The sequence below is a fragment of the Temnothorax nylanderi genome, unplaced genomic scaffold (assembly GCF_030848795.1).
Source record: "Temnothorax nylanderi isolate EJ_2023f unplaced genomic scaffold, tnyl_v1.0 TNYL_tig0022_pilon, whole genome shotgun sequence".
Classification (NCBI taxonomy): Eukaryota; Metazoa; Arthropoda; class Insecta; order Hymenoptera; family Formicidae; genus Temnothorax; species Temnothorax nylanderi.
The window spans coordinates 1,113,384-1,132,359 of NW_027249084.1; the positions used below are offsets into that span (position 1 = coordinate 1,113,384).

At 37.9% G+C, this 18,976-nt stretch overlaps 3 protein-coding genes across 3 annotated transcripts; 1 reads left to right on the forward strand and 2 right to left on the reverse strand.

Moving 5' to 3' along the window:
- Positions 1-2,006: 2,006 nt before the first annotated feature.
- On the reverse strand, positions 2,007-8,304 carry Git (ARF GTPase-activating protein GIT1). The gene is made up of 13 exons (XM_071700484.1): positions 7,960-8,304; positions 7,569-7,702; positions 7,345-7,457; positions 6,940-7,126; positions 6,699-6,829; positions 6,422-6,611; positions 6,269-6,341; positions 5,786-5,980; positions 5,521-5,690; positions 4,726-4,896; positions 4,446-4,622; positions 4,125-4,355; positions 2,007-4,047 (listed from the first exon to the last, which is right to left on the reverse strand). The coding sequence occupies exons 1-13, from the start codon at positions 8,015-8,017 to the stop codon at positions 3,850-3,852; spliced, it is 2,028 nt and encodes a 675-aa protein (XP_071556585.1). The 5' UTR covers positions 8,018-8,304; the 3' UTR covers positions 2,007-3,849.
- Positions 8,305-9,067: 763 nt separating this feature from the next.
- On the reverse strand, positions 9,068-10,759 carry Pcid2 (PCI domain-containing protein 2). Its single transcript, XM_071700485.1, has 5 exons — positions 10,620-10,759; positions 10,498-10,539; positions 10,304-10,425; positions 9,739-10,220; positions 9,068-9,643 (listed from the first exon to the last, which is right to left on the reverse strand). Exons 1-5 carry the CDS (start codon positions 10,638-10,640, stop codon positions 9,126-9,128), a joined length of 1,185 nt encoding a protein of 394 aa, XP_071556586.1. The 5' UTR covers positions 10,641-10,759; the 3' UTR covers positions 9,068-9,125.
- Positions 10,760-10,862: 103 nt separating this feature from the next.
- On the forward strand, positions 10,863-18,670 carry Med23 (mediator complex subunit 23). The gene is made up of 12 exons (XM_071700481.1): positions 10,863-11,114; positions 11,204-11,296; positions 11,422-11,666; positions 11,766-11,898; positions 12,063-12,245; positions 12,381-12,668; positions 12,871-15,016; positions 15,442-15,681; positions 16,077-16,236; positions 16,344-16,631; positions 17,417-17,623; positions 18,119-18,670. The coding sequence occupies exons 2-12, from the start codon at positions 11,252-11,254 to the stop codon at positions 18,255-18,257; spliced, it is 4,074 nt and encodes a 1,357-aa protein (XP_071556582.1). The 5' UTR covers positions 10,863-11,114; positions 11,204-11,251; the 3' UTR covers positions 18,258-18,670.
- The last annotated feature ends 306 nt before the right edge of the window (positions 18,671-18,976 follow it).

Consider the following 18,976-nt stretch of genomic DNA (forward strand, 5'->3'; position numbering starts at 1 on the left):
CGCTGCCGCGCGCGTGATCCGCGGGTCTGTTCTTTTTTCCAAGAACTTCCTGAACTGGGATCGATGGTGTAGCACGAGATTTGTTCGTATGTTGCTTGAAACTTGAAATTCCCCAAAAAATGCTAAACTACTGAAAAACGAAATAAATATACTACATTGGGCGTTGGAGAAAGAGAAAGAGAGAAGATTGTAGGTGCAAAAAGTGCAGGCAACGCGAACAGACCTTTAAAAATTACAAAAGTGAGGAAATTCACTAGAATATCTACGATTTCATTTGTCGAAATCTAGTAAATCTGTTCGCTTTTGCAATTTTTACTTCGTTTCAAAAGACACAAATATCTTATTCTACAGGGTACAACGGTTTATCAAGCGGAAACAACTTGGAGAAATACCTTATTTATTATATATTTATATTTATTTATTTGATAGCCGGGAACCGGCTGTCATTTACGGGAATTGAAGGAAAGTAATGATAGGTATAAATTCGAGGAAATAAACTATTATTGAATTTGCTCTTTGTATAATGGTTATTTCAATTAAGAACGTGTATGCGACGGAAAAGGTAAATTGTGGATTGGATTAGATTTGTGATACTTGTGCAATTTGAATTTAGTAATTAGGTTTAATAATAAAGATTTTAATATACAATTTCTACAAGTTTTGAGAATTAAAGAGATTACAATTTTATCAGTTCGCTCAGATATGTTAATAAGGGCCAATTTCACCAACCACGGTTAGCTTAACCGACGGTTAAAGTTAGCAGGATTGACCAATAGAAAGCAGGGTGGATTCATTTCTATTGGTCAATCCTGCTAACTTTAACCGTCGGTTAAGCTAACCGTGGTTGGTGAAATTGGCCCTTACTGTTGTTACGCTGGTTTCCTTTGCAGGAGAAACCCCCTCGAGAAATCGTCAGGCAAGTCAGCCGGCGCAGTTTTTCAGGCAATTTCAGACGGGCTCACAGAAGTTAATATAAATAGAATGATTGAAACTATGATTGAAAGTACTTGAAGGATTGGAAATTAATGAATGCTCCGGCTGAGTACGCGGTTTTTATAGTGGCAAATTCGAACGCTAGCCGAATTTGCCGTGTTGCGATTCGCTGGTGGGCGAATAGAGGGGCGATTTTGAGAGGTTTCTCCAGCTGTCATTGGTTGGAATTATATAAACTTCTAGAGGATACCGAGGACACTTAGATCATCCGGCAACTATTCGCGACTGGTAACCTGAGTATTTTTCTCACGTTATCAGTCGGACGCTTCGTCGCCGAAGACGAAACCAGATCCTTTTTTCTGTCCTTTGATTCCTGCCGACATTTCCGGCACTGCTGAGTCGCGCTTAAATTATTATATATCGTATGGTGAGTTTCGGCAGAAGGCGATTGCGTCGTCCGAGTGTTACTTGATTCCTTTATAGATAAATATAGAATTATAACGAAGGTTAAGATCGAGACAAAGGCAAAAGGTTATAAAGTGAAAGAAAATTATAATAAATGATCAATTCTAAATGGAATTTTGAAAAGAAGTAAAATTTAATTTGCGTGACGTCACAATAGAAATACATGATCGAGCCCTATGGCGCTAGGTTTCAGCTTAACCAATAGGAAACAACGACTTAAAGTCACGGGAAATTTAAATTATTATCGATAAATATATTTACAATATACTTATAAATAATAAGTTTATTAGAGAAAATTAAAGAAAATATATCCTATTGGATGTCGAATAATTCTAGATTTATCGAAAAAAGGGTTTCAACTTTTTTGTTCGCAATAATAAACTTTATTACTGGCTTAAATTTGATAAAACTGGCTCAAATTCGATAGAGGGAGAGCGACAGAAAATATTTCATTATGCATTATCACATATCTTGCTACAAAAATATTGCGTACGCGATTTACCTTGACGTCTGTAAATTTTATGATGACATATTTTATCTACTATATTTGTTAATAAATATATATATTAATATAGTTAAAATATTGTAATAACAGGACAAACCCTATATATAATCATAATCGCAATTTTTATTACAGCAGAGAATCTGACAAGAATATTATTTTATCACTTATTCTATAATTATTTTCGATTAATTTCAGAATAGCATTAATATTATGTTTATATTATAATTCAAGGGGCACACCAGGATAACGAGTCCAAAAAATCAGTTTTTTTTTATTTTATCTGAAAATTCAACTGAAGAATATATTCCTAGAGTTTCATTTCGGTTTGAAAAAATTAAGATTTTTATTAACTCTTTTTTCTAATTTATTGTTTAAAATGTGTACTTTTATTTCATATCAAATTAAAGTTTTAAAGTAAATTATTAACCGCACACAACTACATACTAAGGACAACCCAAGGGCCTGGTGGGTCCCTTAATATAATGTTATATAGCAATATTATTTATTACATTAATTGTTGAGCTGCATTTAGCTAAAAAATATATATGTACGATACATATATAATATCTATATAGAATAGATCTAAGATATGTCACTCATCGTTATAACTGGCCAAAAAGTACATAAAAAAACTTAGTACATAATTGTATTCTACACATTAATGTATATATATAATACAGTTATACAAGACATTTTATTATAAAATTAATATAAATATCGTTTTACGAAAATACATTTCATTTACGGATTCCATATATTACAATTACAGTTACAGTATTTTCATTATTACTATACATTCGCGTGTGCTTCAGTAATAAAAATGCATATCATCGTAACGTTATAACATTGCCTTATCTTATCATTTATATATTTTGTTGTGTAAATTTAACAAGTTAGATTATATATTCAATTATTTTTGTATTTGTAATATTGCACTAACAGTCATATAGCCAAGAAAAGATTGTAAAATATAGCCAAAAGATTGTAAAATGTATAAAGACCAATTAAAAAATTTTATATGAATTAATAATATATGAGAAAAAAATATATAATAACACATCATAAAGTGATATAGATAATAAATTTAGATTATAATTTTAATGTTATTGCGACATTTTTGTTGCTAAATTAACATTAAAACATAGAAAGGCAGCGAGAGTTAACTTAATTTTTACATAGTTTAACTGATACTAAAGATAAAATCTCAGATGTATCAAATGTAAAAAAATTTCTTTGATGATTAACACAAGTTATCTCAGGTTGAAAACTGCTATAAATACATTTAAATTCTTTCGATAATGCATTGAGAGCTCGATAAATTTTGGCACACGATATATGCAGACACATAAATAGTGATTGGATAGATTTGTGCATGTGGTGAAGACATTAGTTAAGAAGGAATTTTCCAGTCTTCAAAATAATAGAGCTTCTACTGTAGTTAAACATTTCAATGATAAGGTTCATACCTTTGTAAAATTTTGCCTGAGCAAGACTTACGTATTAGACAAAACTTGTAAACTTAAGCTGCATATATGTAGAATTCATTGGTTTGCCGCTATTCAGTCTTTGTCGGGTATTATAAACGATATACTACATAACTACATGATACTATATTGATAATCTATTCAAACAATGTCATGTCTTATCTGTTAGATCGCATTCAAACATAGTTACTTAAATAATTTTAGAGTATACTTTTAGTAATCCACTCTGGCAATTAATACTTTAATAATAATAAAAGAAAAAAGTGATTCTGCTCCAATATTTATTAAACTTAACAAAGACAATAAATGAATGAATGTTATTATTGTTCAGTAAATATATATATATATATAAAGCACATTGCAATAACTATGTAATTACGACTCGAAAAGAAAGAGACATCTAATAGACTCGATAAGAGATACAGGCGTCTCTCGATACTTTTTCTGTGACATTGAGAGAATCTATGTTTGAAATTGCGTGACAAGTAGCTTGGTTGCTTTGGCAATATCGTAAGCGCATGAACGTACTTGTTGCAAACAACGATCCATGTGCTCGGCATCACTGGTGCATCTTTGAAGGCCGGAACACTCCGCTTGAAGTCTCCCGGTATTGCCATTTAACTGGCGTAAGGCGGACCTGATATTCTCCTCAATTGGATTCTACAACAAATACAGTGGAAATTGCTTCTGTCCCAGCGAATGAAGAAGCACGTTCAACGAATAAACAATAATCTTACCTGAGGAAATATAGCGGTTAATTCGGCAACAGCAACGCGTATCCTCTCGGCGCAAGGCACAAAGGCTTCTCGTTGGCTTGGATCTTGCATAGCCATCCACAGCTCTTGGATTCGCCTGGTAACTTGTTCCGTTCGGCGAGTTACCTCTTCGCTGGGCGGCAGATTAGGCGCGCCACATTCCCACAAGCTTTGCGTGTTATTCCGCGATAATGTCTCGGTGTCGCGTTTCGTCTGAATGAAATAAACGCAAACAGATTAGTATGGATACACTTTGTCAACTTGTTTCGGGGGAAAAAAAAAAGAAAAAAAAACGTTAATTACCTGGCAAATGGTTGTTGACCATGACGCTGGTTTCCGCAGGCCTTCTCTAGTCTCGTACATAGATGCCGGTCGTTGATTTCCACGTACAGTGGACGTTTTGATATCGTGCACTGGCTCTAATTCAGGTTCCTGTTCGCCACCAACATGCCCGTTCATGTTGCCATCAGAACCTTTGACCTAGATCAGTAAAAAAAAATTGCATTTTCAGCATTTATCATGCGATTAAACATTGATATTTGATATGTTATAAAACAGATAACTAGAATTTTGAGGCAGTTACCTGTAGCATATGCTTCAGCTCGTTGTTCTCTCGAGTGAGTTGCTCGACGGTAGTTTGCAGGGTGTGTACCTGCTCGCGGAGATCTCGTACGGTTGATTCGGACAGGGTCAATTGTTTTTTCAAAACTTCTATCATGGACGGAAGACCCTTAGCGACTGGTGTAAATGTTTCCTGTAACAATACAGCACAGTAATAATCTTTGCTTTAAATTAAACGTACATTGTGCAACAAGTATAGAGAGCATGTTATAATGATCACGCAAACGAATTGTTATAAATTGGCGCATATATTATTATCATTGCATTGTTGTTATGCAATATGCAAATCATGGTGTTTAGTGGATTGCGAATCATTATATGAATCAGTTCAGATCAGCAGCTAATTAATGTTTCACAATGGTCAAAATTTACACTTTTTGGCAATGATCGCACATGCACAAACAGTTCTGTGCACTTGCCTAATAACACCGCCTACAGAAAAGCCATGTGCTCAGCCAATTCCTTATTCCTCTTTTTGTTACTAGTGTCGGTACCTTTAATATTTTACCACAAACAGGTAAATACGACTATCGAGTTCTGTGAACTTATATATTTCTTGCATCTCACTCTCTTGATGCGAGTTAAAGTAAGCAATTTGCGAAACTAATATACTTTTCACATGTTATATGCAATTAGAAAAAATTAAAATATATCTATGCAAGAATGTCCGATAATTTGTATTGTTATTCCAAGGATGAATATAGTCGCGTTTGTTAATGTATTTCTTTGTACTCGAAAATTGAAGTCTTTAAATTACCTCATTATTAGTTTTAGGCTGGTTTGAAACGTCAGATGAAGTATTATCTGTAGATGTCAGAGCAGCATAATCATCGTCAGATGCAACACTGTCGTACAAAGGTTCATCGTCAGACACTTGCGACCCATGCCTACCAAGTTGCTCTTTGCGAAGCATAGATACCGCAGGATCTAAAGAACAATAGATGATATAAAAATGTAGAAATGATGTAAAATACTTGAAAAACTCTCATAAAATAAATGCGCTATTAATTCGGTAATATTACTTTGAAGTGCATTATTAGCAAGCATATGCCTCCGACCCGCCTCAACCAGTAAATCTACGATAAGAGTGGTGAATTCCTTCGGCGTGAATCTCGCTAATTTTTGCCTTCCTTGGTTTCTAGTAGACGACAATTGTGGATTAACTGGCAGAAATGGAACAGTACATTTCTCCGGGAGGGATGCGGTTGAAAACCAGACTATGCATAAAATATGAAAATCTACTTGTCTGCATATGTTACATAATTCAGTAATTTATTATATAAATGTATATATACATCATTCAATAATTTGTTTATATACTTTGTACAATTATATTGCCAAATAAATTCAAACATTCTTTACTCACCCTTCCAAAGATTCAGCATGACACAGAAAGATATGTGTATCATTAATAACTTAAATTAGTACAAAATTCATGCACGTCTAAATCACGATTAGCATATTTAATCTAGTTTGAAATAAATAAACTGGAAACTGATACTCACTTGCTTCCGTTTCCCGACGATCCACCTCGTCATAAACATCCATGGCTAACTCCTCTAGCAAATGATTTGGCAACTAAGCAAAAAATAAATCGAACCTTACATCCTGTACGAAATAAAAATCGATAAATAATCAAAATATAAATTTCTACATACCATTTGTAATCTGCTTCTTCCTTCCAAAGTTAACTCATTTTTATCCAAGAAAGAAGCCAATTCGGAGTTTATGAGATGTTCATCGCCTCGATGACTTGGTTTACGAGAGCATATGTGATACGTCAGCCTATCTGTTACTTCGTACATACATTCAATTATACGTTCAGATAAATCTATATGCCCTGACATTCTGAAATAACAGAAAGAATACTTTAACGTGAAATATACTCTTTCCCTACGTTTCGTATAATAAAGACGTTACTGTCATGTCACTTACTTAGCGATATCAGCAGCCGTTTGTCCACTTAGATCAACTACACTCGGGTTTGCGCCATTAGCTATTAAAAGTTCTACTTGGAGAGCTTGCCCGGCACGAGCTGCCACATGTAAAGGTGTGGTCCCTTTTTCCTGTAAGTATATTACGCATGTAATTTAACAAAAGTGTTTCTCCCCAATACCACAATTATATCATTTGCAATACGTCAGTGTATTTTACTTGAATAATTACTGAAATATACCTTGTAAAAATAATTGGGGTTGGCTCCCTGTGCCAATAGCCTCAACGAAGTTTCTAAATTACTTGTACGAACGCTACTGTGCAACTGTCTATTGAGTTCCTCCTCCGTGCAACATTCCTCCTTGCTCGGCCGTAATATAAAGGCCAAGTGTTGATGCTTGGCCTTAATAAAATCTGCCTTCACTGGACTATAAGCAAATAATGTAAAAATTAAAAAAACAGAACAATTAAGAAAATAAAAGCTTATTTCAAACGTTTAGAATTGGAATCGACTTTTAATATGGAAGAATAGCGATAGCTGATCTGTATCTAAATTTGATTCATTCCACAAGCGTCAAAGAACATTTGTGAGTGAAAATTATATATTCCACGACACAATAAGATTTGTCACAACATAATTACTAACTGTAAGGGATCCTTAGGCTGTGGTTTCCTTCTACTAATCTTGGAGTTGCTGGGATCTAGCAGGGAATGTTCCCAAATACTGTTAGCTCCATTATCACTCAACGTATGCACCATCTAGAATATTTGTTCAGTTATCTCGAGAGCTATATGACGTACATGCAATGTGACAATTTTAAGAGAATTGAAAGTCTTCCTCTTACGTAGCCATAGCTATTGTATACTAACGTTCAATAGGTGCGGGTTCCAAACGCCCTTGTGCAACGACTTGATGTGCGACACGTGACGCCCTAGACTACGATGAATCCCACAGCAATCGTCGCACAATAAAATAGCTCTATTGATCGATGCCCATCCTGGCTCTGAAACAGCACGGCAGATCTAATAATATTCTCTCACTCGAACAAGCGTCGCTGACTAAAAGCTTGCATTACATAAACAAGAATGTATGTTTATCTTCAATCACGCTGGTTACCAAAGTAATATTCGAGGAACATACACTGGACACATTCATAATGATCATTTATATTATTTTCTAAGCGCGTTTATCTTATTTTATGTGGGAAATGACGGTCCAGGGGTCCAGGTGATCGTGGAGCAAAAACGATGCTGCGCTCACCGAGGGTCCCGCAGTCGGCGCACACGTCCGCGCTCGCTCTTTGCTTGGGACGTGCCATGCTTCCGTCTCCCCGGGAATCAGCGGCGCTCACTCTCGCGCATTGTGCTGCATCGCGACCGCGCGATATAGACGACGGAGGTGGACGGCGACGACGACGAGGAGAACGATTTTTGGAGCAGAGCGAAGCAGAAACGCGAGTCGGGTTGTTCCATTACCCACTCGCTACTCGCTACCCCCCCCCCCCCCCCCAAGAAGTTTCCCGGACTTCCCGGAGAGATCGCTCGGTCGCTCACGATCGTGGCGTCCGTCGGTGGCGCATTTCCTAAATTTGTGAAGCGGAAGATCGTTGATAAGATAGCGTCGATCACAGGTGATTTACCAGCCCGTGGTCCATCCGCGGTGATGCTTGACCGATCAGCGCCACTTTACGGGACGACGATGCACTAAGTGCCAGGATTATGCCGTAAATTTCAAAATTACATCCCCTTGAATTGTTTACGTTATGTTTATGCGAACCTTTTTCATGTAGATAGTATAAATGTAAAATATGATAAATTAATTGATTTTTTGAACTGTATTTTTACACAACGGTCCTACAAAAAATAGTTTTAGATTTGCTTAAATAATTAGATGCATTTTAATTATAATTTATTTATTAATTAGCTATAAAGAGCGATATAAAAGATGTGATACTAAAATAGAAATATTATTATTTACGTCGATCTGATCTGTTAATTTTTCAATACTAAAAATTGTGTCCAAATTGAATAATAGTAAATAATCATAAAATTACTAACAAAACATACATTTCTGATATTTTTAATAAAATATGAATGTTTGATGATCCATAGATCACTCATTGTTTACATAACACGTCAAACAGTTTACAATGTATACATTATAGATGTAGATTTATTATTATATTTTACGTGCAAATGCCTAATCTGCTAAATGTATCGTAAAGGAAAAGATACACGGAGTAAAAAACGTATGTTAAAAGAATTTTTGCTTTTGGAAACGGAATCGATAAGAGTCAAGGATAAGACTATTTCTAAAAGGATTATATTAAACGCTCTCCTTATCGTTAACAATACGCGATAACACTGTAAAAAAATAACAATATATTTATTGCGAAGATAAGTTACAGCGATTACAATTATAATCGTTTACGATACAACGGTGGATAATGGTGGAAAAGGATTCTGTTTAGATATAACCAATTTCTTGTGCTGATAAGATATGTAGCCTTTAATCTTGCCTTCGTATATCAGATTGGCGAGAAGGCATTCCGTCTCGTCCATATCTATATCCTCCATCCCGTACATCTGTAACGCCACGAGCAAACTCAGCACCGGTATCTGATGCGTGTTCAGCGCCAAGTATACTTTCTTGAATAGATTTCTGTACGCGATCAGTTTGAGCTTCTCCACGATCAGATATATGCCCGCGTCTATGAAGAAGGTTTCGTGCTTCGCCATCACTCCTTCCAAGGAACGTAAATCTCCTTTCCTCACGGATTCCTTGAGCTCCCAGAATTCCATTAAATTATACTTCTCCAAGAGACTCTGCTTGGGCATGTACCCCAGTAGCATCTTCACGGGTACCAGATAAGTCAAGATCAATCTCTTATTTTTCGAGCACTGTGTGTGACAATGCTCGAATGCATAAGTCAGATACTCGTCGGCTGAAACAATTTGGCAGCGTATTTCTCTGATGTTACTTAGGTAAAAGTAGGCAATTGTTACAGTTTACGAGACACGAGATAGAAAAGGTACTCACCAATCTTGTAATCGCTGTCGAACATCGCTTTCCGACCGACGAAAAACTTGTACGTGATCTGTTGCGCCAACGCAAAGTGGTCCTTAAAGGGGGACGATTCTATGGCCCGTATCAACGGTTTGCACAGATGCAATTTGTTAATTCTGAAATATACTTTTAGCAACTGATTGATCAGGGCCAGCATTCCCCATCGTTTCGTGTCCTCTTCCGAACTTCTGCTGTCAGCCGCGCAAACCCGGAAACAGGCCATCAAGCACTCGGCGCACTTCTCCAGGACCTCGCCGGGTTTCACGTTCTTGCTGCTCTTGGATTTTTCCGCGCCTATCGCCGATAATCTCAGCTCCAGGCACATTACGTTCATCACCGGTAACATCCAGTTTTCCTCCTTCTGCATTTGTAGAATCTTCGCGAGACATTGTACGGCCGAACTTTGAAAATTGTACATGACCAAAGGCTCGTTCTTGTTCATAGCGGATACGGCTCTAAGGGGGAGACCAAAAAATATTGATCGTCAAATGAATCGTCCAGCATCTGAATAAATTATAAAAAAGGATCGTGTCTTTACTTCAAGTGGCAAAGTACCAGGTCGTCTAATGGTGCAGATAAGTGTTCCATGGCCTTGTTCATGGCAGTCTCCGAACCAATTTGAGGTACCAAAACATGATTGTGCCGCAGGGACAAGAGATCCTACAAAGGAACGATTAATTATTCACGCGATTAATGTAAGCTTCGATTGTAATACATTCGTGCATTATTTACCGCCAACGCTTCCCCGTCCTGGTTGAGCCACACTCGCCGAATCTGCGAAATAAAGTAAGTAAAAGATAAATGACCTGAAGATTATACAATACTGCGCTGTGCCTATCGATTTTACACCCCACCTGCATTACGTAGGAATCCATTTCGACTGCAATTAAAATATAAATAACGAATCTTCGAAGATAAATGAATTTTCAGTCAAATGACAGGTTTTATTTTGGAAGTACACAATACACATGGAGTCATGGGACGCGTCGCGTGCAGTTTGCGCCAGATTACGCATGCGCTATCTATTTTACCGGCGGTGAGTAATTGGCTATGTAGTTCGCTTCAAAATGGACGCAACCGGCGGTAGAGAGCGTGTAAATGCCAATGACGATCTGAAATCTGAAATTGAATTTGACAGACTGTCAAGTACAGGAGAAGAATTAATATTGGTGTCTGTTTTTTTTTTTAGAGAAATACATCCTTCGGGTGAAAGGAAGATTAGGTGCTTTTAGCACCTTTTCTCTCCTTTAGATCATATAGCACTTGAATTTCTGGGATTACTGAAATCCACTTCCCTATCCTTTTGACGCACACAAGCGTCTGGCGCGTTAAGTCTAGGTTATGTCTTGGTAAATATGATTTATTAATTATCAATTAACTTGTTTTTAGAAAATTTCGAGAGGATGAAAAGAATTATCTTACAATTGATTCTTTTCAGACATGTGTTAACTTTCCTGATCGTTAAAGATATTACGTAGCTGAGAAGATGAGCAACGAAACTCAGATTACGAGTATCTTAAACGATATCTTGGTAAGAAGTATATCGTTTGCTAGATGTATTCTTTCTGCATTCATAATTTCGCTAAGACAGAATCTTAATTTCAGTAACTGAGACGCGGGAAAGATTTCTTCATATTTGTATTTTATATATTTTAGAAAGTAGAAGCGATAGAGGAGGCTTTCAGTTGCGTTCTCGTTCATCATCCCAAGAAGGAGAGTGAGAAGGTGGCGACATGGCATCAAGAACTGAAGACAGCTGTGACCGGATTGACAAAGGAGCAGCAGGAGGCGGCGGTTCGTCAGTTCTTATCGATGGCGGCAGCAATGACGAACCACAGGCGATTACAATTATTACTGTCGCTACTGGAAAACCTAGTGTATTCAAATTACTTGCCTGCTAGGTACATTTTTAGATGAATGAACGTTTTGCACTTTGTTCACGCCGCTTTGATTCTTTTTGTTGTATTAAACTATTTTCCATGAATTTTTTTTTTTTGCAGATTGGTGTGCGAATGTATTCTGAGTTGCGACAAATTGCAATATCAGTTGGAGGATTTTTGGGTTGAGTGTTTTGTTCTCATTAGACATATCATCGGCGGAGTCGACTACAAAGGAGTCAGAGAAATCATGAAAGTAGGTTCCCATTAACAGTTGTAATAATTTATCTCGTATTTTTAATATGCATTCAAGGCATTATGATATTTCTCGTAATCTTATTATATAACATAAGACGAAAGTCTAAAGAGATATATTTTCGTGATATCTTCCAGAGATGTTTTTCTGTGTTTTACTTTTAGGGATGCAAAGAAAAGGCCCAAACCATACCAGCCCGATTAGACGCGTCGGTACAACCACAACTAAAGGCTTTAGAAAACGTTATTGAATATATCTTCGATAGAAATGCGTGCCTATTGCCGGGTTATTTTATTGTCAACGAGATACAGAAAGCTTATCCCGACAGCAAAAATTGGCCTCATTGGGTAAGTAACTTTAAAATATTAAGAGCAATGAACAAAATGAATAAGATTAAGTATAAAACACATTTAACGGTTTTTTGAAAAAGTATCTCCCGTTTGTTATCTAGTTTTATCCGTTTTTCGACACGTTTGTTTTAGAAACTGGCAAAGTTGCTCTCGAATTTTGTCGAAAGTTTTCGAAATACTGCGCAAATGGTATCTATAGTGGGACACTCGAAGATGTTACCAGTGGTTGAGCACACAGGATACGCAGACTATTTGATTAATCCTTGGTTATTGGATCCTACTACATTAAAGTTTTCTTTGAAAGGAAATCTACCTTACGATCCAGATTTACTTAAGCCTCAAACGGAGTTACTTAGATATGTTCTAGAGCAGCCATACAGCAGAGATATGGTCTGCTCGATGCTCGGTTTGCAGAAACAGGTAAGCGTTTCAATTGTTAAGAGACAAAAACGAAGTTGTAACTGTAAGGGTACACAATAGGATAAATATCTATTTGAGCTTTTTTTTCGTTGGTTCTACATGCCAAGTATATTTCTTGAAAGTTACATATCAGAAAGCACACTATCGGCTTAATTAATATTGATAGTAATCAATTTAAAAAGGTATTTTATTTGTATAACAGCACAAACAACGATGCATCGTCTTGGAGGAACAACTCGTGGAGCTCGTCATTCTCGCGATGGAACGATCCGAAAACGAATCTCTGCCAGCAGAGGGGATGGATGGAACAGTGGCCAATCACTGGGTGTGGTTGCACCTGTCTTCGCAACTGATTTACTTCATTCTCTTTCAATTCGCCTGTTTTCCAAGTATCGTTATGGCGATACACGATAAATTAGCCGGTAGAGAATTGAGGAAGGGTAGAGACCATCTGATGTGGGTCCTTCTGCAGTTTATTTCGGGTAGCATTCAACGGAATCCGCTGTCGAATTTTTTACCCGTTCTGAAACTGTACGATCTTCTCTATCCGGAGAAGGAACCTCTGCCTGTCCCGGATTATACCCAAGCGCTGTGCACTCATCAGATGGCGATAACGTGCATATGGATACATCTACTGAAGAAGGCTCAAACCGAGCCCTGCACTAACATTCACAGGCCCATACCGCACACGCTGAAGGTCCATCATGAGTTTCTGCAGCATCTAGTCATGCCAAATGCTTCTCTGTGCATGGGATCGGATTATCGCATTGCGCTCTTGTGCAACGCGTACTCGACGAATCAGGAGTATTTTAGCAGACCGATGGCGGCGCTCGTGGATACAATCCTGGGTACGCAGAAGAATCAACAGCAGCAGCCATTGCAGAATCTGCAGAATAACGCGGCGTTGGCGAACGGCCCGACGACGCCGCTTTCAATGTCTATTCTGGATTCTCTAACCGTGCACTCTAAGATGAGCCTGATCCACAGCATTGTTACGCATGTGATCAAACTGGCACAATCCAAGAGCAACATGGCATTAGCACCGGCACTGGTCGAGACTTATAGCAGATTATTGGTATACACGGAGATCGAGAGTTTGGGCATCAAAGGTTTTATCAGCCAGCTGTTGCCAACAGTATTCAAATCGCATGCCTGGGGAACATTGTACACACTGTTGGAGATGTTCAGCTACAGGATGCACCATATCCAGCCTCATTACAGGGTACAGCTGCTGTCGCATCTACACAGCCTCGCAGCGGTACCGCAGACCAACCAGACGCAGCTTCATTTGTGTGTCGAGAGCACGGCGTTGCGTCTCATTACCGGACTGGGTTCGGCGGAAGTACAACCGCAACTGTCTAGGTTCCTATCAGAGCCGAAAACCCTCGTGTCTGCTGAATCGGAGGAACTTAATCGAGCATTGGTATTGACACTGGCGCGATCCATGCATGTAACCGGCACCGGTGCCGACAGTCTCAGCGGCACGTGGTGCAAGGAACTGTTGAACACCATCATGCAAAATACGCCGCATTCTTGGGCGAATCACACCCTCCAGTGTTTTCCGCCGGTGTTGAGCGAGTTCTTCCAGCAGAACAGCGTGGCGAAGGAGAACAAGCAACAGATCAAAAAAGCGGTCGAGGAAGAATACAGAAATTGGGCGTCCATGAACAACGAGAATGACATCATCGCGCATTTCTCCGTTCCTGGCACGCCGCCGTTGTTCCTCTGTCTCTTGTGGAAAATGATACTCGAGACCGACCGCATCAGTCCTATCGCGTACAAAATTCTCGAGAGAATCGGCGCCCGAGCGCTTTCGGCTCATCTCAGGAAATTTTGCGATTATCTGGTGTTCGAATTTGCCAACAGCGTTGGCGGTCAGCATGTCAACAAGTGCGTCGACACTATTAACGACATGATCTGGAAATACAACATAGTGACCATTGACAGACTTGTACTTTGTCTAGCGTTAAGAACTCAGGAAGGTAATGAGGCTCAAGTGTGTTTCTTCATCATACAATTGTTGCTATTGAAAGCGGCGGAGTTTAGAAACCGTGTACAAGAGTTCGTTAAGGAGAACTCGCCGGAGCATTGGAAACAATCAAATTGGCACGAGAAGCATCTCGCTTTTCACAGGAAGTTCCCAGAAAAGTTTGCGCCGGAGGGTATTATGGAGCAAACTAGTGGCGGGCCAAGTCAGTATCAAAATTTGCCCGTGTACTTTGGGAACGTATGTCTCCGCTTCTTACCGGTTTTTGACATAGTGGTGCACCGATACCTAGAGATACCGCCCGTCATCAAGAGCTTGGAAATACTGTTGGAACACTTGGGCTGTCTGTACAAATTTCACGGTATGTGTCTGATAGAACTTTATCGATTCTAGTAAAACGGAAAGATCTTTCTCTATCATGCATTCATGCAATATAATATTTGTACATATGTATTTATTGTTCCCGAAATGAATAACCATTTTATTATTACAATAATCTCATATTCTTTCATTTATACAATTTTATCTATTAAAATTAGCTTATAAACCGAAGGATATATGGGATCGAACTCAAGATTTTTTATTTTACGAATCGACCGCTTCTATACGAAGTCACATGTCGTCCCGTACAAAATGATATAAAAATTGACATATAAATATAAATTGTTCAAATTGGCTATTGAAATGTTTCTTCTTTTCGTTCTATAAAAATGTAATTAAAGCAAGTAAATTTCTTTCGGCGGATTGATTAAATTTTGTTTGATTGAAGGCAATTATGATTTTTAGATCGTCCTGTGACATACCTTTACAATACATTGCATTATTACGAAAAGAAGTTGCGAGATCGGCCGTTGCTAAAACGTCGATTGGTATCCGCTGTTTTGGGATCGTTACGAGAAATCAGAGCACCAGGATGGGCACTTTCCGAGGCTTATCAAGTGTACATGACACGCTTCAATGACGATGCAGTGTCATGGGTACCAGAATTGGATTATTACATTCGACTTGTACAAAGGATCGTAGAAAGTAAGACAACCAAAGTTTTTGTATCACACGACGATTCATATTTTTACTTCGCTCTTCTGATTAATTGTAGTATAAGCTAGATGTATAAATCGTTATTTTTATACAATCTTAAAATTGTCTTTGAATGGAAATAAATTAAAACTGTATCAAAAGCTTAAAGAAAGTTAATAGGATATTAATAAACTCTGCTAGTCTGGCAATATATTTATTAAAAATGAAAATTTATAACAGAAAAAGCAAATTCTAAATTCTTTCTCTGTACTTATTTTTATTCGCAAAATTCTTGATAAATTTTGAGTAGTTTTTAAATGAAAAAAGCAATCCACGAGTTATATCAGAGTGACAGAAAGTCACTTATTTTGTTATTTTAATAATTGAGCATGTATTTGTTAAAGCAATGTCCGGCACGGCTCACTTTCCTGCCACCGACTGGAGATTCAACGAATTCCCAAATCCAGCCGCGCACGCATTGTACGTGACTTGCGTCGAACTTATGGCTCTTCCGGTTGCTCCAGATGCAGTAGCTAACTTTCTATTAGATGTTGTTGCTAAAGGGTATCGTTTTCTTCTATCTTCAAGTTGCATAGTCGGATCATGATGATTCTACTGTTTCAGGACAATATACCGAACTGTTGTGTAACTTTGCTTATTATTTACCTCAGGTACACCGTTGTGCCGTCATACGAGATACATTTGTGGATAAATTGCGTCGGTTTGTTACTAGCAGCGTTACCAGAATGTTATTGGTCAGCATTGCACAAACGTTTGCTGGAGACCATCAGCAGTCCCGGCTTGGTTAATTGGCAGTACAATAACTTGACGCCATTCCAAATGTTTAACTTCAACATTACGCATAACAACCTGTTAGAAAACAAGTACAGCTACATGCTTGCACTGGCGCATTCTGTGTGGCATCATGCAGGCGTAGGACAGATCACGACAATGCCTCAGTAAGTCTGATATAAATATATATATTTATAAATAACATTAATAACATTAGGGTATATAGAAAAGTATTGTATATTATGAAAGAAAATTTAAACAAAATTGATATTTTTATAGTTTTTACAAATAGAAATTTGTATAATTATATTGTTATATTTAACAGAAATGATTGTTTATAATTCGACCCAACTGGCTACATTTATTGAATCTTGATCTTCATATTTTGACCATTGGTTTTGATTCTTCTCAAATGCAATATTTTTTGGTTCTTACATTGATGTTATATGTGCCCATGATTAGATATTATTCTTGTGTTGATTTTGCGATTTATAGATTTGCACTTGAAAAGAAGCAAAACCAATGGACGAAACGTTGAAGATTAAGATTCAATAAATGGGTTGAATTAAACAAATAGGGAATAGTGAGAGAGGCAATCGGAGCCGCGCGCGGTAATTATTGCGCAATCTATATATAGTCAATAAGATAAAATATATTTAGTCAATACATATTCGGAAGATGACACAAAGAAAGTGTCGAAACGTCCGAATATGTATTGACTAATATATTTTATCTTATTGACTATATATAGATTGCGCAATAATTATCGCGCGCGGCTCCGATTGCCTCTCTCACTATTCCCTATTTGATTTATTCAGGAGAGCCTATACTTAGTTTGTTATTGAATTAAACAATTATTTTGTTAGATATTACTGACAGAGCAAAAGATTATTTTCTGTTTGTTATATTTAATTTATCGTATTTTGTTACGAATTAATAAATAACTCTTCAGGTTTATCAAAGAGAAACTTCAGCCGGTTGTAAGCAGCGAGGAACAATTAATATACGCTTGCCACCTAATCGGTCCCACTCTAGCGAGGTTTAACGCCGAGCGGCCACATTGCGTGGTCGAGCTTGCAGTCTGCCTGTACGAGATGCTGGAACGAGTTGACCACACTCAAACAACTTTGAATTACATGGATCCAATTTGCGATTTATTGTATCCTTTGCATACAACCGTCAAGCTAGACGAATTTGGAAACAACTTTCGACAATTTTCTTTAATTATCTTCTTCTTCTTCTTCTTAGTCTGTCCTTTTTTACCCGAAGATGTAGAAGTGGCACATAGAGTATGTTTTTATTCCTGTAATCAGTAGCGGGATTCTGTAACTCCTTAACGACAGTTTCGGTATCGTTGCGCAAGTATTATATAAATTATATAAAAAAGTTGCGCAACGATACCGAAACTGTTGATAAGGAGTTACAGAATCCCGCCACAGGTTGGACTCGAGCCCGATTCCTCGCAATTATGAGTCTGGCGCTTTATTCCTAAATCACACTACCGTCCCTTCTTTAATAGTCATTAAAGATAAATTTGAGTAACAGGTTCATATAAAGATTAATTTGAGAGGATCTCGCTCTCTGATGCGTTTATCGAGAGACTTTTACGGTGATAACGTGTACTCTTTCGTATCTTCCTTAACATTTATGACAGATATCACATCAAGTATATGTTCGTCGGTGATATGACGAAAAACGAGGTGGAGTGTATCATACGGAGGCTGAGGCCAGCGTTGCAAATGAGGCTGCGTTTCATCGCTCACATAAACATTGACGAGATCCATACGTCCTAAGATGTCCATATGCCTGTAAAAGAGGGTTGCCGTCGACGCGACATGTAATTCAGCATCTCGCCTCAAATCTTCAGCTCGCGGAATGCCGACCTAGGTCGTTCTGGAGAATTAGAATTATCAATTTTAAATATAAACAGACGTAAGGCTGCATCCCCGTGGAGAAAGAAATAGCGGAACGGAATTAAAACGGTATTACTCTGATTAGCTAATCTCCAGGTGGGGGGGCTCTCTAGGTGGAATATTCGTCAATCAGAGTAATACCGTTTTAATCCCGTTCCGCTATTTCTTTCTCCACGGGGTGGCAGCTTAAGAAATGTATGCTTCCTATGTTTTTTTAACTCTTTACGAAATGATATCTCTTGTACTTTGATACTTTCAGAGTGTACCCGAAAATAAAGTTTAACATTCAGTAATCGCACGCTGTTTATCGATGAGCGCGCGTCGTCAACGTCCACGTCGCATCACGGACTTCTTTAAATAGATCGCTCCATTCGCCTCCATTTTTTATTTCAAAAATCGGGGAGTCATGTTGAATGTCACGTGTACTCACACACGTAAATCACGTGATAATCGTATCCTAAACAGTACCATGTCCAAAATCGGGGACATAAGACGTCTTAGAGACATCTTATATGTCTAAAATGACTTTGGACATGCGTGCTGCCTGGGATGACACACAATCACGTGACACATTCACAGGTATTACGCAACATGTAATA

Bases quoted from the DNA above. Each gene is read 5' to 3' on its own strand.
- Git (XM_071700484.1), bottom strand. From the start codon at position 8,017: ATGGCACGTCCCAAGCAAAGAGCGAGCGCGGACGTGTGCGCCGACTGC. The intron at 7,703-7,959 runs GTGAGCGCAGCA...GTGCTGTTTCAG, and splicing joins CGCCGACTGCGGGACCCTCG to AGCCAGGATGGGCATCGATC. The intron at 4,897-5,520 runs GTAATTTAAAGA...GTATTGTTACAG, and splicing joins AGCCTAAAACTAATAATGAG to GAAACATTTACACCAGTCGC.
- Pcid2 (XM_071700485.1), bottom strand. From the start codon at position 10,640: ATGGATTCCTACGTAATGCAG. The intron at 10,540-10,619 runs GTGGGGTGTAAA...TTTATTTCGCAG, and splicing joins TGGATTCCTACGTAATGCAG to ATTCGGCGAGTGTGGCTCAA. The intron at 9,644-9,738 runs GTGAGTACCTTT...AAATTGTTTCAG, and splicing joins CGACAGCGATTACAAGATTG to CCGACGAGTATCTGACTTAT.
- Med23 (XM_071700481.1), top strand. From the start codon at position 11,252: ATGAGCAACGAAACTCAGATTACGAGTATCTTAAACGATATCTTG. The intron at 11,899-12,062 runs GTAGGTTCCCAT...TTTTACTTTTAG, and splicing joins GAGTCAGAGAAATCATGAAA to GGATGCAAAGAAAAGGCCCA. The intron at 15,682-16,076 runs GTAAGACAACCA...TATTTGTTAAAG, and splicing joins TGTACAAAGGATCGTAGAAA to CAATGTCCGGCACGGCTCAC.